This window comes from Hyposmocoma kahamanoa, unplaced genomic scaffold (genome assembly GCF_003589595.1).
Source record: "Hyposmocoma kahamanoa isolate Upper Pololo Valley unplaced genomic scaffold, ASM358959v1 66, whole genome shotgun sequence".
NCBI lineage: Eukaryota > Metazoa > Arthropoda > Insecta > Lepidoptera > Cosmopterigidae > Hyposmocoma > Hyposmocoma kahamanoa.
Window position 1 is genome coordinate 15,550,049 of NW_020653854.1, and position 21,013 is coordinate 15,571,061.

The window sequence follows — 21,013 nt, forward strand, 5'->3', positions numbered from 1 at the left end:
AAGGCCAGATTTAAGTACAGTCCTACAGACGAGAATAAGCGCATCTATAATGAGCGTCGTAATCACTGCAATAGGTTGTGTAGGGATGGACAACGCCAACATATTCATAGTTCTTTAGAAACTGATGATCCGACTAAAGTCTGGAAGTTTCTTAGGTCGCTGGGAGTTGGTAAGTCACGTCAAGATAGTTTCCCAAAAAATTTAAACCTTAATACTCTTAATCATCATTTCTCTAATTCGGTTGCCTTCGACGGGCCGACTAAAACATCTACCTTAAATTATCTTTCCACGCTTCCAACTGCCGACCATCCTCCGTTTTCTTCAAAAGAGTTTACTGATTGTGATGTTAAGAAGGGCATAGAATCTATTTCGTCCAATGCTGTTGGCAGTGACCATATTGGTCGTAAAATGTTTTTATTCATACTTGATGAGATTTTACCTGTGATCCGGTATATTTTTAATTTTTCTATCAGCAGCGGGGAATTTCCTTCCCTTTGGAAGGAAGCTCTCATTACTCCTCTTCCCAAAAAAGCTAACCCATCTAACTTTTCTGATTTCCGACCTACTTCTATACTTCCCTTTCTATCAAAGCTGCTAGAGCGACTAGTTCATAATCAAATTACTCCTTTTCTCATACGTAACAACCTTCTTAACCCTTTTCAATCCGGCTTCCGACCAGGACACAGCACTGTAACTGCTCTTGTTGGGATCACTGATGACATTAGGTATAGTATGTCGCAACAGCAACTCACTGTAATGTCATTGCTTGATTTCAGCAATGCTTTCAACAACGTTGATTTTGACATTTTGATTGCACTTTTACGCACTCTTAACATATCTCCAACGGTAATCTCTTGGTTTCATAGTTACCTGCATGGGCGTCGGCAGTGTATTCGCATTGATGAGAGGTTCTCTTCTTGGTGTGACATTAGTGCTGGCGTTCCACAGGGCGGCGTTTTATCTCCTCTTCTCTTCTCGATCTTTATTAATTCAATTTCCCGCAGTCTTAACTCATGCTATCACCTGTATGCAGATGATTTACAAATTTACACTCACCGGCAACTTGAAAACCTGCACGAAGCCATTGAGGAAATCAATAATGATCTCCGTCATATTTCGACGTGGAGTAAACAATTTGGTCTTAAGCTAAACGCAACGAAAACGCAAATGATTGTTATTGGCAGCGCCAGAATGGTATCCAAGATAGATTGGTTTCGCTTGCCGCAGGTTATCATAGACGACACCTACAATAAAATTAGTGACAATGTAAAAAATCTGGGTATAATCATTGATAGGCAGCTATCTTGGGCACCTCAATTAGTTGAGACCAGCCGCAAATTGTTTGCGTCTGCCGCATCTCTCAGACGGTTACGTAATTTCTTACCTATTGCCACGAAAACTGCGCTTGCCCAAACTCTTCTTCTTTCAATTCTTAATTATGCTGATGCCTGCTATCTGGATTTAACCGAAGAACAGCTCAACAAGCTCGAACGTCTACAAAACTTTTGCATCCGTTTCATTTATGATCTGAGGAAATTTGATCATGTTTCCATTTATCGCAAGGAGCTGAAGTGGTTACCCATTAGACTTCGCCGGAATGCTCATATTCTTAATGTTCTTTGTGGCATCTTATTCATTCCTCACACACCACCTTACCTTAAGGAGCGATTGGAATTCGCCCATCAATCCAACCCCTGACTTCTGCGCTCTTCTTCAACTCTCCAACTTAAGATGCCATTGCATTCCTCCCAGTATTACTACAAGTCCTTTACTGTTAAGGCTATTCGTTTGTGGAACGCTTTACCTTTGTTTATTCAACAAGCGAAATCATTGAACATATTCAAAAATATGGTAAAAATACACTACCTTAATTTAGTGTGACTTGGACTGCTTAGGTATTTTTATGTTTTGAAATTACGTTTTAGAAATTTTATATTTATAGGTATAAGAATATATAGTAGTTTATGGTATTCATATATATGTATTGGTTTTATTACTTATTTATAAATATATGTTTATTTGCATTTATTTATCAATTTTTATCTATTGATTAGTAATTCCTAATACACCGCCGTCTTTTTCCTGTGAATTATATAATTACTTCCATCCAAAGGTTGTCTGGCAGAAATCGCTTAAAGCGATAAGACCGCCCATTGTACCACCGCTTATTTTTAATTTAATTGTATTGTATTTGTTTCCTTTTTTTGGTGTACAATAAAGAATTTTTGTATTGTATTGTATTTGTATGTCTGCAACCAATAGGTTAGGTTAGTTAGGTACAACTAAAATAAAAATGTGGCAACTAACATAGTGTAGTGTTTTTGTAACGTATTTACTTTAATTTTCACAGTTATAGGCCTTACAAATCTTATAGGGTCATACAATTTTAAGATTTGATTTGAAAACTTTGGTTTCCTCTTTATTTTTTATTTGATAACATGTAAAGGGCCTTTTATAGTGAAGAATTAATTACTTTTTGCACATTTTAAAGAAGTGTACAGAAAAAAATTCTTTATTCAAGTAATTGTGCACTACCCATAGTTGACACTATGAATGATATATCCAAACCATCGCGTTACCTGTAGATCTATCGGCGGCAGCACCTTCAAATATACAGGGTGACAGGTTGAATGAGATAAATATTTAAAGACGCAAACGAGCAACTGATATCTAATCCAATATATATAAAAAATAATAATAATAATAAATATAAAAAGAATCGCCTCTAAATATAAGAAAAATAAATGTCAAGCCATTTTACAAATATTAACACACTCCTCATTTGGGCTACTCTATGAAACAGAACAGCGGAGCGGTAGGTAACTGTACTCCCGCGTGTCAAGCGTTCCTACTTAAAGAGTGCTATACAAATTTTCCCTTCATACTTTGCTTAGGACGACAACTGTCGAGGACAGACCCTCGTTATAGTTTCTAGTTATTAGTCTATGTTTAGCTCTTTGTCTCTGTCCTTTTTTTATACTCTGTGCTTGCTTTTTCTTCTGTTTCTCTTTACTGTCTGTTTCCTCTTTAATAATACACCTTTTTCCTTCTCTCTTAAACCGCCGCTTCCTTCGCTGTCCTCGATATCCTGGTCCTTCACCCCGGTAGAAACCACATTGTCAGGGTAGCGAACGTGATTACGGCTTGTGGAATTTTAAGGCGTCCAGTCAGGAAGCTCGCAAAGCTGGACGTTAATTTTAGTGACTAAGTTATTTTGTTTCTTTTCCATTATATAGTTGTAGCATAGTATTAGGGTCTGTCCCGGCCTGCTACTTAAGGTAAACTGTTAGTTTACGAGGAGGGCGATGTCGAGGACGGACCCTCTTTATAGTTTCTAGTTATTAGTCTATGTTTAGCTCTTTGTGTCTGTCCTTTTTTATACTCTATGCTTGCTTTTTCTTCTGTTTCTCTTTACTGTCTGTTTCCTCTTTAATAATACACCTTTTTCCTTCCTAAACCGCCGTTTCCTTCGCTGTCCTCGATATCCTGGTCCTTCACCCCGGTAGAGACCACATTGCCAGGGTAGCGAACGTGATTACGGCAGGTGGAATTTTAAGGCGTCCAGTCAGGAAGCTCGTGTAGCGGACCCGCTCCGCTAACACAGCAAGACATTACCCTTCTTCTGACGCAGTCGGGTAAAACAGCGGCGGCTTCGCTTAGCAACTGGTGGCGTGATGCGCGGGCGCACAAGCCCGCCCCGCCGCGCCGCTGTGCTCCGCGAGACCGCACTGTGATTCCCCCATAGGCCATAAATCAAAAAAAATCATTGGCTTATCCCGGTTAGATCAACTCACTAAGTTAGTAACTAGTTAACAAGCTTCCAAAAACTATAAATATCAATGTAATTAGGTCACGTTATCATTCACTTTTGTGCATCGGAAGTGAGCGCATCGCGAGACTAATTATCACCACGTGTGAGTCATCGAAACTTAATCACTTTGTTTTTGAGTGTCACTATTCCAAATCAAGTGTTTACGTGTTGTGAAAGCATGGAGATCCAAGAGCACGGTATGTACTTTTATTATCAATTTTTTTTAATTTTTTTTATGCATATTTTTTTTTATATAATTTTTTTATTGAAGGCAGTTTTTTGGTGAAAATTTTTGGCATAACTTAATTTCCTTTAGACCTACAACTTTTGGCTGCGCTGAGCTGCACCTGAGGTATATGGTTTTTGAATAAGGAGTATGTCCTTATTAAGAGCTATAAGTTTCATTTGCATCTTGCTGCCTCTTCTTGGCTTAAAGGGGTGTCAAAGTATGCATGTCCATAGTATTGAATTTTTAATTTTTTTTTAAGTTCAGCTTTCACATTGTTTTAGGTACATTTTTCAAATTCTGTATCGAGGATGACAATTTTTGATATTTGGCACTCTAAAGTGGGTAATCCAAATGAAAAAATGCAACACGTCCTGAGCACTTTGACCGAAACATCATCCCTTTCTGACGACATCGAAAATATTGATTTAGAGACTTTAAGCCTTAAAATTAAGAATATTTGTAAACGAATTTCCCACTACTGGGCAAAGTCGAATCGTACTAGATCTAAATTCTTAGAAAAATATTCAGATTGGCTGCATATCGTTGAAAATATTGATGTACAGCGAACTGAGTTACGTGTATCTCAGAGCTTTGACGAAGTTAAACCATCAACTTCTTCATCGCATGGCCGTCCGAGAATTAACTTTGACGACACCAGTAAACGTACAAAAAGGAGAAGATTGGCTAGTTTGTCTAACCAAGACCCTTCTCTTGTACAGTCATTGCTCAATGCGTCCGATAGCTTGTCTTGTCCTGAAATCGATTCTAGCGAAGTTTTATCGCTCATTGTTGAAGCTCAGTTAACTCGACATCAATATATATTAGTAAAGAAATTTATAGACAATAAGTTTTCAAAAACCATTTTCCCATCTTACCAAAGTGTCGTGGAATCTAAAAAACACTGTTATCCTTCAGATATTACTGTTACAGAATCATCCGCCGAAGTCGAACTTCAAAGTTTATTAGATCATACTGCCAATCGGATTCTCAAGTCTCAAAAAGATGTTTTGGATAGTGTACCTAATGAGTCTCTAGATAAGATATCTTTGATAGGGAAATGGGGTTTCGATGGCAGTACAGGGCATTCAGAATATAAACAGTGTTTTTCTGACTACACTCTTGAAGACAGTAGCCTGTTTGTTACTTCGTATGTGCCACTTCAGCTTGTTTTGACAACAGATAACAAAGAAAATTCAGTAGTTTTGTGGAAAAATCCTCGTCCTTCATCAACTCGATACTGTCGTCCTATACGCCTCCGATATTTGAAGGAATCGACTGCAGTGTCAGTTGAGGAAGAAGCTCATTTTAAAGATAAAATAAGGAACTTGCAGCCTACTGTTTTCAAGGAAGAAGATCGCGAATATCGCATTACTCATTGTTTGCAACTTACTATGGTAGATGGTAAAGTGTGTAATGCACTTAGTGGTGTTTCTTCATCAAAATGTTTTATTTGTAACGCCTTGCCCAGTGAAATGAACAAAATTGACGAATGTTTAAATAAGGAAGTCGATGAGAGTAAATATGAATTTGGTTTATCACCTCTTCACGCGTTAATACGTTTTTTTGAATATTTTGTTCATGTCGCGTACAAGTTAGATGTTAGGAAATGGCAAGCTAGGTCCGCTAATGACAAAATGCTTGTTGCTGCAAAAAAATCATATGTTCAGACTCAATTTAGAGAAAGATTAGGGCTTATAGTGGATAAGCCTAAAAGTGGCGGAAGCGGAACATCAAACGATGGTAATACAGCCAGGCGGTTTTTCTCGAATTCAGAAATTTCCGCTGAAATTACTGGGATCAAGAAGGATCTCCTAGATCGTTGCTGGATCATCTTTCAATGTTTAAATTCGGGATATAATATTAATAAGACGAACTTCGAAGAGTTCGCTTTAGAGACGGCTCGGCAGTTAGTTGCCGAGTATCCGTGGTATAACATGCCTGCTTCCGTTCACAAAGTTCTAATTCATGGTGCTAATGTTATAGATTACGGTTTGTTGTCAATCGGAGAGTTGTCTGAAGAAGCAGCTGAAGCGACTAACAAATACATCAAGTCTTTTAGAAAAAATCATACGCGTAAAATGAGTCGCATTGTGACCAACACAGATTTAGTAAATAGGCTGCTTCTTCATTCAGATCCCTTCATAACAGGTCTACGAAAGTTACCTGTTAAAAAAAAAGGTGTACTGTCAAAAGCTGTATTAGACTTGTTATGTATTTTTATTGTTTTAATTTATTCATTTGTGGTTATTGTTAATACAAATAATCATTATTTACACAGTTTTACCATTAAAAGTCGCAGTATAAAATGTTTTAGATACATCGTCTAAAAACAAAATTACTGCGAGACATTTTTACACCTAAATATTGTCAAATATTTTTTAAAATGTATAATTTTATTAATTTACGTTTACCTAATCATATTTTAACGTAATAAAATAAAAAAATAATAATAATTTCGGAGTTACGTATTTATGACCGCCTTAGTATGGAGCGTGAATCACCGTGGACCGGTCGCGTCAGTCGGCCACGGAACTCGCTTCTGAGCACACGCGTACCTTGCTTGCATCGCTTCCCGCGCTTTCACACGTCTCGCGTAATTGTAAATCATTTTGTGCTTGCTGAACTTTAGTTACTTTCTTCTTATTTTGTTATCTATCGCGTCCTATACATCTGTAACTCCTTTTGTACTGTTTCCTTATCTTCTAGTGTGTCTGTGAACTGTGACTCTTGCTTTCCTTTCTTTACGTTTCAATATACGTTCTATTCAGTGTGCTATCGTGTCGCGTCTTATTTCACAAAACCTACTGCAATATAATAGCTATTCAGAACATCGCTACCTGTGCTGCCTGTGCCTGCGTTACACTGCAACGACCCGGGTTCGACTCCCGTTGCAGTTACACAACTACGACTGTTGGGAGCAGGTTCAACACCTGCACCACACTCGCAAAGCTGGACGTTAATTTTAGTGACTAAGTTATTTTGTTTCTTTTCCATTATATAGTTGTAGCATAGTATTAGGGTCTGTCCCGGCCTGCTACTTAAGGTAAACTGTTAGTTTACGAGGAGGGCGATGTCGAGGACGGACCCTCTTTATAGTTTCTAGTTATTAGTCTATGTTTAGCTCTTTGTCTCTGTCCTTTTTTATACTCTGTGCTTGCTTTTTCTTCTGTTTCTCTTTACTGTCTGTTTCCTCTTTAATAATACACCTTTTTCCTTCCTAAACCGCCGTTTCCTTCGCTGTCCTCGATATCCTGGTCCTTCGAGCCATTAATCCCGGTCCTGTTGGAGCCACTAATCTCAATTTCTGTTTTTCAAAAATAAAAACTTTAAAATTATGCTTACGAGAGCGCAAGCAGCGAAAGAGATGGCGGAGCCCTCACCCTCTGAGGGAGGAGGAAAGGATAAGAGATCTCTTCCAGCATCCAACTCGTCGTCGCAGCGCGCGACCTTGATGGCGCGGCAGAAGGCCGCCGAAGCCAAATTAAAGCGCAAGGTTGCCGAGCTCGCGCATCAAGTTGCGAAGGCTGAAGAGGAAGCAGCACGTGCAGAGCTCGAGGCTGAGAGCGCTGCGATTGAGGCAGATAAGACTGCTAGTTGCTCAACGACAGCTTCCATGAAGCGGACGGCGCAATGGGTAAATGACACCCGCAGCGCCGCGAGATCGCCATCACGCCTTATGGAAGGTCAGCGAGTCAGGTCTGTGCCACTGTTGCCGGAGTACAAACCTCCACGGTCACCATGCGTTGTTAAGGTACCACAATCTAATTTATTATGTGAGGATGTGCAACGCACCATGCGGGAGACGGCCGTCCACTTACCTTTCGGGGAAGGTGCCGCGTCACCTGCGAAGGCGCGCCACGAACCTCAAGATGTACCAATAGGCGAAGTTTGTCGTCTGGCTAACGCTATTACTTTACTCGCACAAAATTGCGATAGAACTAAATCAGTAATTATAGATCTAATCAGTTTTTCAGGAAATATTTCGGATTGGTCTTTATTCAAAAAGAGTTTTGATGATACCAAGGCTGCGTTTTCGGATAGGGAAAATATGGCGCGTCTGCGTAAGGCTTTATGTGGTGCAGCGCGCGAGACCGTCAAATCCTTGCTCCTAATAACAGATGACCCTGAATTGGTAATAAGGGCTTTAGAGCTCAACTTTGCGCGCCCAGAGCAGATCGTTCTCTACGAAATAGCTGCAATACGCGCCCTGCCTAAGATGACTCGAAACTACGACATTTTCACATTTTCAGCTCGAGTACAAACATGTTTGTGCATAGTGAAACAATTAAACAGGCACGAATATATTTATTCACCTGAACTGGTACACACACTTCTGGCTAAATTAACATTAAATTTACAGGACAAGTGGTTGGATTTTGCGGATCATCACTTCGACCTTGAGACGCCGATCCTGGAGTTGTTGGCAACATTTCTGGAGCAGGAAGCTAGCAAGCGGGCTCGTTTTAGGCCCAGTCCTTCGTTGTGCATCTCTACTCCTCACTTCGACAAGCCGAAGACGCAGCCGCCGGCGTTTCACCGGGTGCACGCTCACACCACAACAAACAAATTAACTTGCTTGTTTTGTTCATCCGACCTCACAATAAAATCATGCCCCAAATTCATTTCACTCTCCATTGACGAGCGTTTGTCGTGGGTTCGCCAGACGAAAATTTGTCCGAAGTGCATTCGCAAAGGCAAGCACAATTGGCGAACATGCAAAGCCAATTCATGCAACATTAGTCGTTCGAATCATCACCATTTATTGCATTTAGATTCGTCTCATCCCAAATTCATCACAAATACGCGACGACTGACGTGACATTCCGTCTATCACAAGAGCGCAAGCGAACTAACCGAGCGGTAGCGGGTGGCCGGCGCTATAACGAGTGAGGGCGCACTATGGAAAATGATAGAACAACGGCATATCAAAAATCGTTTTTACTTAAGTCGTTATTGACGCACTTTAATTTTTTTTTAATTGTATTAGAGTGGTACTTTAATATAATGTAGAAATTTTGCGTGAATTGCATTTGGAATACATATTTTTTAATGTGAGAAATTGTAATTCGTAAGAATGTCTATTTCAGGTCTGTTCGCTTCAATACTTTAAATTTCATTTCTTTCAAAAACTTGTGCGAATATATATAAAGTATTATGCATTTCTAAAAAGCCCATAGTATATATATAAATTTTAAGACAATTATAATGTTGTGGATTGTTTGATTATTTTTCTATAAAAAAAATACAAAAAGTGAGGGGAAAAAAAGGTATGTACGTATTTGAAATTCATCGAGACTTTTGACAGTTACCGATGTCTTCCAGTGCTTTACATTTGGTGTTGTTTTATAGCTCAGATATTCATAAATAACATTTATATGAAATGAAATGAAATGAAATGAAATGAAATGAAATCTTTTATTTCAGGCAATGAAATGCCCATAGACAAAGTGTTAATAAACAATTAAAACTTAGACTATTGTTAGTACATACAGCACAAATTAACCTAACCTTATTTTATATACAAAAGAACCGATTTGATTTGCCCAATCCAATACCATAGGATTGGGCAATCCAATCTGCCTGCAATCGTTTTCAGGATGCTGTTGGGACTCTTTCTGACACGAGTCAAGAGGGAGACGATCTTTTTCCTCATCAGTGCATGAAAGCCATCTTTGTGCGCCTCGGCAAACATGCCTGACGCACTGCACCATCGTGGCAGCCCCAACAGCATCCTGAACGCGTTGTTGTACTGTACGCGTAGGGCGTTATATGCTCGCTTTGTGTACTTGACCCACAGGCCGCTCGTGTAAAAAGATTGGCTGTATGCCTTAAATAACACGATTTTTACGTCGTCTGAGCATCTTGCGAACCTGCGGGCCAGCATATTACAACGCACAGACAACGCCCTACGCTCTCTCTCTATATCCTGGTCATCACACAGGTCATCCGTCAGTATGTGACCAAGATACTTCACCCTTCGCACATTTCTAAGCACAACCCCACCAAGAGCGACGGGCGGTATGTAATAAGGCTTAATTTTGCCCGCCTTGAAGACCATAATCTCGCTCTTGGCAGAGTTGTACACCAGACCATGTGCATTCGCATAGACTTCGCACCTTTGCACGAGTTCCCTGAGCGCTCCAATGGACGGACTCAGCAGCACCATGTCATCGGCGTAGCTTATATTGTTGGCGCACATGCCTTCAATATGACAACCCGCATGCATACTGCTGAGCCCAGCCACCAGGTCATTTATGTACCAGTTGAACAGCGCCGGAGACGATAAGCCCCCCTGCCTCACCCCACACTCCATCCTGTATTCATTGGACAAGGCCTCCGCCCATCTCACCTGGTTCGATTGATTGTGATACCAAAATTTTAAAATGTTGACACAATTTTTAAATTTTAAACACACAAATTTTAAAAATCAGCTGCGGATACGTGCGGTTTTAGAAGTTATCGCGAAAACTACGATATAAGTTAAGAAATGGAAAACCGCTATCTATTGTGGTTTCTTATGTTGTACTATTGAATTGATTAGTTTGCGGTATATTTCAATAAGTTATAGGTGTTTATTGATAACAGGGCGTTTTGTCTACATTTTGCACTTATTTTGTGGTACTACTTTAATCAACAAAATGCACACTACCCTCATTTATGAATTTGTATAAGAAGAGTGAATTAATTTATTAAAGCTAATGCAAATAGATAATAAAACTAAACAGACGTTTGATTGTTACGTATCATCACTGAATTTCAAAATGTCAAATTCTTTCAAGTGTTCCAAGCGTGAATTATTACTCTCATACATTGACGGAGGAAAAAAACTTGAAACCCTATCAACAGTTTTAAAAGAAAACTATCATGTTTCTGAAGACAACATGTGTTTTATTATCAGTGATGTTCCAAGGAATCTCATTCCTTCCTTTAATAAACGATGGGCAGAAGCGTCCAGGAAAAAGGATTCGTTTCTAAAAAAGAACGAAAATTGGCTGAATTCTGAATATTTGGTAACCTTACCGAGCATTGAAGAAGTAACACCTGACATCACGCCATCTACTTCTTCTGGGAAACGCGGAAGACCCTGTGTCTCTTATGGAGACTCAACAGAATCAACCAAAAAACGAAAAAATACCGCGCTATTTAGTGAATATGGCTTTGAACACATTTGCAATGCCTATGTTCAGGGCTTACGTTCAATAAGAGAAGAAATAGAAGCAAAACTCGTGGAAAAACTAAGGCTTGCTGACCGTGATGATACAAAGTCTCTATATTTGAATCTCATAGAAAACGCAAACGAGAGCAAAATGCTAATGGATCAAGAAGCATTGAGTGTTTTCATTGACTTAGATTTAACGAAAGCACAATATATATACTTAAGGAATTTAACAAACGACTGTGTTCTATTCCCACCATTTTAAAAAATACAAGAAATCAAACAGACATGTTATATACCATCTACAGCAATAGAAATTACAAATACACATGCAAAAGTACTAAACCTTCAAGATTTATTGGACCACACTGTAGCTAGGATTTTGGCCATAGATTCGGAATATAAGAATGGATTGTGTCATTTAGTTTTATACAGTAAATGGGGATGTGATGGTTCATCTGGTCAAAGTCAGTACAAACAAAAACTTCCAGAGGAGTCTGAACTTGTTTCCGATGCAAATTTGTTTATTACGTCATTAGTGCCTATTAAATTAGTCAATGAGCTTACTGGCGACAATGTCTGGTAAAATCCAGTGCCTTCGTCAGTCCGTTTTTGTCGGCCCATATCGATAGAATTTTGTAAAGAAACTCCTGAAAAATCTAAAGCTGTTGTTGATGAAATAAAGAACCAAATAATTTCCTTGCGGCCATCATTAATTAAAAAAGAAGGTGAAGGAGTGAATGTGAAGCACGAACTCTTTCTGACTATGATAGATGGCAAAATAGCTCAAGTATTAACAGATACACCATCTGGATCCACGTGTACAATCTGTGGAGCTACTCCACGGCAAATGAATGATCTGACTAAAGTCACTAGTAGGCCAGAAAATGAAAATGCATATCAATACGGACTTTCCACATTGCATGCCTGGATTCGTTGTATGGAAATGGTATTACATATCTCATATAATCTTTCTTTTCGGACATGGTCAGCCACAAGTGAAGAAAAGAAAAGGCAAAAGCAAGAAAAGAAAACCCTAGTACAAAAACTTTTTCGGGAGGAGCTAGGATTGATCATCGACAAACCACGACAAGGAAGTGGTAATATCAATGACGGTAATACTGCTAGACGATTTTTTCACAACGCAAATTATTCTTCTGAAATCACCGGAGTGGATGTGAATTTGATCAAAAGGTTGTATATTATTTTACAAGCTCTTCATCAGGCGTAATGATAAATGCAGAAAAATTTGGCAAATATGCCTTGGAAACAGCCAGGATTTATGTAAGTAATTATGAATGGTACTACATGCCATCTTTAGTACACAAAATTTTGATTCATGGTGAAAGTGTCATTAAGCATTTTGGTGTAATTCTTATTGGTCAACTTTCCGAAGATGCGCAAAAATCCCGTAATAAGGATTATAAAAAATTTCGCCTACATCATGCCAGGAACTGCTCTCGATCAGCTACAAATGAGGATGTGTTTCATACTCTTCTCTACACATCAGATCCGTACATTTCCAGTTTTAGAAAAACATATGGCAAAAGTGTGAAGGCACGTGATGAAGATGCCCTGGATCTTTTAAAAGTGAATGAACTCATTTTGGATCCTGAAGTTCAACAAGTATAATAAAACATAATATACACATTGACATACATACATTTCTAACATTATTTTACTATTAAATTAGTATTTTGTAACTTTTTTTACTATACGTGTTTGTAATCTTATAACTTTTAATTTCTTAATTAAATAGATAAGAGCTTAAACATGATTGTTTTTAAAAAAACTAATGTAATAATACATTTTTATTAATAATATAAGTAGCGTTGTCCTTAAGGAAATCAAATAAAAGCTATTTCTGAAATATATTTTTTCATTTTTTTTTTTTCAAAAATAAACATACTCTTATAAAAGTATAGCATCTGAACTTTAACTAAAGCTAAGCTTGTGCAAAATTTCAATAGTCTATCTTAACAAATAAGAAAGTTATTGATTTTTTATCTGAAACAGACCTCGATTATGTTCGTAGCTGGTTACGAAAGATCAGTTACGATGGTGGACCAAAGGGATTTTCCATAGTGGGGCGGGTGGGGATGCGAAACCCGCAGAAAAGCGTGCGCAGAGGCCAATAAGGGTAGATGGCACTCGCTGAATGTTCGATTTTGCGCAGAGCATTACAAAATGTTAGAGGCAGTATTTTCCTTAAAGAAAAATATTTAAAATAAATTAGTGTTTATTTACATATTCGGTATGGGGATCAGCTACTCATTCGCCTCTTTAAATATTTATCTCGTTCAACCTGTCACCCTGTACATTCTTTGTCTGCCAGTTGAATAAATTCGACATGTCAACCTGTCAGTTACTTGACAGTTAATTGAAGTTTTAAAAGATGAGTAGAGTCGTTTGTATTTTCATTAAATGTTAAATAAGTATTATTTTTTGAGTTGCCGTCCCCATGAGACTCGTACCATAGTTCAAAAGCTAAGGGAAATAGGTTCCGTAAATAAAGATGATAATATTTCAGACAGTCCTAATTCACTTTAACCTTTTACAAATGGGGAAGGCTTTGGTCATAATAGATGGGCTGACAAATTCAGATTTGTCATTATTGCAGAAGAGCCTTATTTTGCTTAAAATTCCTAATATATCAAATATCTCTGAAATAACAAATGACAATTGCAAAACTTAAGCTAAAGTAACCTTTAGGTGCATCTTTATATATCGCGAAGTACTATGCACTTACATACAATCAAAGTTCCTGTAATGTACCTACTTATTTAACTGCATCCGTCGCTCCAAATTCAAAAATAAAAATTATTTGAGGCGCCTTGAAATTAGATGCTTGTAGAAGCGATGCAATACAGTACTACTAATTTTCATACAATAGTCTGCAAAAGTAGCGCATGCTGCGACTGCGGCGCTGCAGCTGCGTTTCTAAATATTGTAAGTAAATTAATAGTGACTCTGAAATCATTTTTTGTTTTTATTTTTTTTGGAGCGACGGATGCAGTTAAATAAGTATATTACAGAAAGTTTGATTGTATTCAATTGAATGAACATTTATTGGATTGCTAACACCCTTTTCCACTCCGTATTGGTAAATATCGTTCTAGTTCTAGTTGACGCAGTAGTGTCTACCACAACGCCATTGTGAACTTTGCAAATCCGTCATTGCAGTCAGTTTAGAATATCCTCTTAGTTAAAGACTCAACCTACTGTAGGTAGGTTTTGAATAGTAGAGTCGTTAAAGGTTGTGCTATGAATAACGGAAACAGACAGCAGAATTACAGTAAGTAGCGCTCCACAATGCTTACACCACTGAGAGACGGACATTGCTTATGTTTGCTGGCATAAATTAATTAAAAAAATATCTCAATACTTTTAATAGCATTAGAAATCCTTGTAAAAGAACTAGTTGAGAGAATTACGGCCACCGTACTTATTTTTGTAATCCGCCAAGGAGCAGGTAATATACATTACTGCTTACGCATTACGTTCCGGCTTTGAAAGCTAAGAATGCAGGTGAAACTACATGCACATGAGTCTTGTCAACTTTATGTCTCAGGGTGGCGGACTCCGTGGCAGTGCCGTTTAGATCTTTGCGATTAAAGCTCTGTTATGGGTAGGTAGGTCGTTTATCATCGGCACACGACTTATTCGTATTGTCACTTGGTATCATAAAAAAACATTTTTCGAAATTCTTTTCTAAATAGTAGCAGTAGAGCTCCTTGTGAAAGAGTCCGTCCTGGAAAGTTCTGCCACCTTACCTATTTCTGCTATCAAGCAATAATGTGAGCATTATTGCATTCCGGTTTTGAAGGGTAAGGGTGCTGATGAAATTGCAGGCACTTGGGCTTTGTGACCATTGCCCCTCAGACCAGCTATGAACAGGCGTGTACTGCCCACCAGGCGCACGATTCGTTCGTCCCGTCACTTGATATGACACAAAAAATGCTAGCAGGGAAGTAAATCTTATTTTTGTTAAATGAAAATAGGTACACATCACAACACAACAACAACATCGCAATTAGTCTTGTTGATAGTTTTGTTTATATGTATGTGTATAATGTTTCAATACTTGTTGTATTCTCTAATATGTAATGTAAATTTAAAAAAAAAAAACATACAGCACCTATTGTGCCGACATGCGTTGTATGTATACTTTGAATACGTGGTCTGAGCCACAGGTGTACAAAGTGTTACGTTTTAGAATTGCTTAAACGTAAAATGTCGTTACGTACAATTTTCAACAAAGAACTGTGACACTTTATTATTGTGTAATCTACCGTACTTAGGTATGCAATATTAGAGAAATTATAGCAATCAACTTCTATCTAAATCAAGGAAGCTAGTTCCAATCTAATCATTAGGATCGATGATTTTTGTCCGAAAGCAAAGTTCTCCTGAACCAAACCAAGGACTCGTTTATGTGCAACTATTTAATTGTTGGACTTTGTTGTTAGAAGTCTATTCCTCGGCCAATTAAATTCGTAGACTGTTATTGTACTAGGAGTATTTGGCAACAGAATCTCGAAATATTATGATTAGCAGATAGATTACGTAAATTCCACTCGAACTTTAACATTTCGTTCCTAAAATTTGCGAAAAATGAAGCATTGCGAAATAATTTTAGCAAGTATCTTCATATGCATGATTGTATAAAAAATGCTTCTGTACCTGAGCGCCTAAGACTCTGTCTTAGTGTAGATAATTACAGATTATTACCTATACTCAAACAATGCCTCTAGTTCACCCTGTTCCATTGTGAAGTTCTGTACAAAGAAATACTGTGTAATTTCTGATCTTTATAAAACATATCTGCTTATTTGATTTAGAAAGACCTTAGTCCTTATGTTTTGTGTTTTGAGGACTTTTTTAAAGGTAGCGGTGAAAAAATTAAAGAAAATCTATGCCGCGCTACGAGCACGGCAGCTTATGAAACGTATTATGTTAAAATCAATTCTGAAACATTAAGAAAATACGTCCAAATCCCACCGATAACATTTGTTAGCGAGCCTCGTAGAACTGTATACAAACGAATATTTCACATTCTTCATTCGAATCCACTGCTCACCAACATCTCTGTTCTTCCACCAAAAACCGCACGGGGATATAAAGCCTATACAACGATATCGCAGCAAAGTTGCAGGCACCGGGATTTGCGGGGATTCCACATTTATCCGTTTTTCACGGTTGCCGCCTCCATGCGAGATAAACCGTCCAAGGGAAGCTTTAATATTTATCGTTTTCTCTTAGCGAATAGGTAGGTAAGATATTTCGTACCAATCTTACGAATTGTAGGCCATTTCTGAATGGTAATATTTTATCAGTCTAATGTGATGGAAACACATTTAACCTGTGAACGAAGATATCTTCTTGTTTCTGTGATATGTGGAAAGGGTATTTTCCCACTAAGCGTAGTTCATATGAGTCAATGGAAATAGAAAGGCAAACTGTAGGTATTATTCGTTGACTATGACTTTATAAAATTATATCGTTAAGTGGCTTAAAGAATTTACAAGCGTTCTGACCATCTACATTACTAAAAATTGTATTGTACCTTAACATTCCTCAATAAATGTATCCCTAGATATTCCAGGTATCCGCGATGCTATTGTACTTCCGACAACCTCCTTAAAAATCACGTAGTAGGCCACCATCGTAGTTGAGATCCGGATTATCTAGAAAATAAGGAAAGGTTGAAAATATAAATTAAAAAAGACCAATTATAAGTTGACATACCAAGTTTATAAATTTTCAATACTTCAGGGAAGTTTCACATGGATTCCTGTTCGATCATTGGCTAACAAATCAATGCAAAAATTTTTTTGGAAAGATTAAATCGAAGTTTATGAAATTTGCTTACCAGCGACCAGCGACCTACTGGGCGCACAGGGATTTTAACGATTACTGCGTATAATGGAACAAAATCTACATCTGCATCCCGCACTCCGCAACCCGTACCCTTGTCTTCTGTGCCGCCTTCTCTGATATATCAAAACATGTTAGTACAAAATATTCACATAGCTGGTTAGATGCAAAGCCTTTCCGTGGCTTAATAAGATTTTTTTATTTTCTTATCATTTGGACTAATATCTATATATATCTGAATTCAAAATAGGCAATCGGTTAACAGGTACATGAAATCAACACCTTACTGTTCGACGTCTAGGACGAACATTATGATATTTTTAAAACGGAGGAATTCTGTTTAATTTTATCTAAAGAAAAATACTAGAGGCTCCGGGCAGACAGTGTTTTCTTTTAGTACCAGGACCGTATAAATCGGCTAGTGTCCACCGAAAGAACAATTATTTGAATTAATGTAGAATTCGGCTTAATTTAAAACGAAAATCTAATTTACCGTATTACTAAGAAAATGTACAAAAGGTATAACGTATAATTATCGCCCCAAATCGAAACATCAATCGGCAGGTAAATTTAAGAAACCATTAGCAAATAATTATATTTTCAATTCATACAGAGACCTGTGCTCCCATTATAGCTATTTAATTTTAAAACAATCTCTTTGCTCTTTGCTCTCTTAAAGAAAACCGTGGTATGTTGCATGTTTTAATAAATTTGTTTTCTGTAGGAACCTTAATCCAATCTTGTGCGTCTATTTAGCTTATATTTATATAAATACTTGTAATCAATTTTCACAACAACGAAAAGTTTGCTAATTTGATTCCGAAAATGTAATAAACGGCAAACTCTATACAGTAACATGTGCACTCAGTCGGGAAGGCATGTTTTCCGATCCGACTGTCGGATTCGTATTCATGTCAATGCTTGCTTTAAAGCTCAGTCGCTTTAGAATTCTATCTTGTGCTAACCCGTGTAGCCTTCTTGTTTGCTAGAGGTTTTTCGACTTTGCTTTTGTGTATTTGAATACAAAATGCGTGATAGAAAAAACCAATTGCAATTTTTTTTATCATTATTACATTTCAGCGTCGCAGATCGGGATAGTAAATATAATTCTATTTTCTCCAAAGCCTTTTTCGTAATATACGTCTAGGTTTCAATAGAAATGTACAAATATGTAGATGTAATTTAAAGGCTGATAAGTTATTATTGGAGGTCAAATCTAACTCAGAATACTCTACATTATCCATGCATGATGAATAAACATTTTCAAACAAGAAAATTAGCTCAAGTCAGGCAACAATAAACTCTAAACACATATGCACACAACACAATATCAACAAACTGAACTAAAAGGGTCGTATCCATGGAAATGGGACCAGGGATTGGCATGACTGACATTTGACGCCTCGTGTGTTGTCTTTTATCTTAGGACTTCGGTAATGGTACTCGTAGATATACAGGGGACAGATCTTGTGTTCTGACATTTTCTCAGTTTCAAAATAAGGTTCTAGTATATGTATAAATAAATAAGGACCGCAATATCTACCAAACACGTCACTGTGATTTTTATTGTGTAAAAGTCTTATTTTCTGTATCATGAGATGTATAATAAAATATAAACGAAAAGATTTTGCAATATTTATTAGAACGTGTTGTGTAGTGTGTAGTGTAGTGTAGTGATCCGATTGTATTCGTAACATAACGGACAAATATTTTTTCACAATGACAGTCTGTTTTAATTGAAATAGCTGAATGTAACTGAACGCATCATTTTATCATTTTAAAATAATTTTGGGCACAATGATATTAGAATAACAAAAAGGTACAACCATATTTGAGGCTAACGCCGCAAAAGTGGTGGTGTTTTTTTTTCTGCAATATTACTTATGATGCTAAAGTAAAATTAGTTTATATTTGGATACGTAATTATTTTATATTTAAATAATTAAATACTGTTTGTAATACATGAAAATAGCATCCAAATATAAAATAATTATGTACTTAGTATCATTAAAAAAATTCAACTGGGTTACACCACTTTTGCACTAACATTATAGCAAAAAAAGTAAATTTTAAGTTCACGAAAAATCATTGGTTTCTTATATACATACCATCTCAAATATAGATGTACCTTTTTTGGTACGTACGTCCTGTAAATGAATTACTAACGGATGTGTCGTACTACACTGGACCGACCCGAGTTGCCCCGTTCATTACTCCTCTGACATCAGATATTATATCTATTAGGACGTACCCTAAGATGTAAAAACCTATTTTTGTATTATATTAAATTCTATCGTTACGACAGTGATTTTTCTAATATTATGTTCATCGAATATCACGATGTCTCACTACAAGAGATTTATTTCTTTTTTTGTGAGACTACTTCACTAGTTTGTTACAATTATTAATACAAAGATCGAATATTAAGAAAATTTTTTTCGCTTTGGCTGGATTTGAACCAGCCTTTAGCGTACCGTGTGTGACGCTCTCCCGACCGAGCTACGGAACGAACCAACAGACGTTATGAATATTTCTATGTAATTGTTGCAGATCTGTGTTTTGGGTTTTTAACGACTTTTTACCAGCTGTGAGAAATCTATGAAAGTTTTCTTCACTCAGCTACCTCAGATACCTATAGAGCTAAAGCGGCTCACTAGAGATATCACTTTAATAACTGTAATATTAGGTTTATTGAATATCATGATGTTTTACTACCATGATACTGAATTATTTTTTGTAAAATTACTTCACATTTTTTTATAAGTGATTTCTAAAGTTTGTTATAACTTGATTTAGATTAGATATGATTTATTTATTATCCTGTAAACTTTACATTGACTATATACTTTATATATATAGTTATTGCCTTATCATTAGAAGATCAAACATTCGTAAAATACAGTTAAAGCACAAACAAAAGTAAAGTAAATATTTAACCACAATATCTGCGCCTTTATTTCCCTAGATAGTCGGCATGAGGCAAAGTAGATTTAACTTTAATACGAAACATACGCGGGCAAAGTTGTCCGACGAAGTTATTCTAATAGAATAAAAATTCCGCTAGGACACAAGTGAGTTGCAAACAAAACTAAGAATGTAGTTTTCCGAGTCATTAGTCACACGGATAGGGTTGACAGTTGCTCGCAACACAGTTAAATATGCTAATCGCTGTACGAAAATAGAAAAGAATTGTACAATTCTATTTCATTCGGGAGGCGTGCAATATGTGCAATCTGCAGCTGTACTATGCAATACTAATGCAGGCCTTAATTAAAGTATTATTAAATATATGATATATACATCATTGCAATTTTCACGGTACTGCGAGGAAGGAGCAAATAATATTTGTTGAAGAACAGGTAGTTAGGCGTAGGTTATAAGCCCTGAAATGTATTAAGGCGAGTCAGCGGTGGAGAGCAGGAAAAACCGTTATGTTAGATCAAATAGTTTAGGAATTCACTATTACATAATGGTCTTACAAAGAATATACATTACACCTAAGGATGGTGTCTAAAGAATATGCTAATTCATTACACGTTAGGATGTACTTTACTGGATCATATAAAATCCGGAAACCAAGCTAAAATAAAGGTCCAAACCCTATTATTTATGAATAAAATATATTTTTTATATGGAGACATATCTCTATAAATAATACAGAGAACCCGCTAAATTGTGGTTTTCAACTGAACTATGAAGTTCTCAAATTGATATTTATCCCAAAACTTATAAATTACCCAGCGGTTTTACCCGCTGTCCCGTCAGTCGCCATCAGGCGCAATTTCGGATCTTTACCAAATTTTCTCCGCCTGTTCTTATTTTATTCATATTAATTTTAAGTGCCCAGATTGCGGGACGCGTGGAAGGCCCCCCTCCACCTAAGACATCCGCTGCGTTTCCTCCAGCGCCGCCGCCGCGCCACCGACAAATGCTATCGGTG

General features: G+C 37.2%; 1 protein-coding gene across 1 annotated transcript; it reads right to left on the minus strand.

Annotated features, from left to right (window-relative positions):
* Nucleotides 1-9,549: 9,549 nt before the first annotated feature.
* On the minus strand, nt 9,550-10,353 carry LOC113231929. Its single transcript, XM_026466472.1, has one exon. The coding sequence runs from the start codon at nt 10,351-10,353 to the stop codon at nt 9,550-9,552; it is 804 nt and encodes a 267-aa protein (XP_026322257.1).
* Nucleotides 10,354-21,013: the final 10,660 nt, after the last annotated feature.

Excerpts from the sequence above, each read along its gene's own strand:
- LOC113231929 (XM_026466472.1), bottom strand. The coding sequence starts at position 10,353 with ATGGAGTGTGGGGTGAGGCAGGGGGGCTTATCGTCTCCGGCGCTGTTC.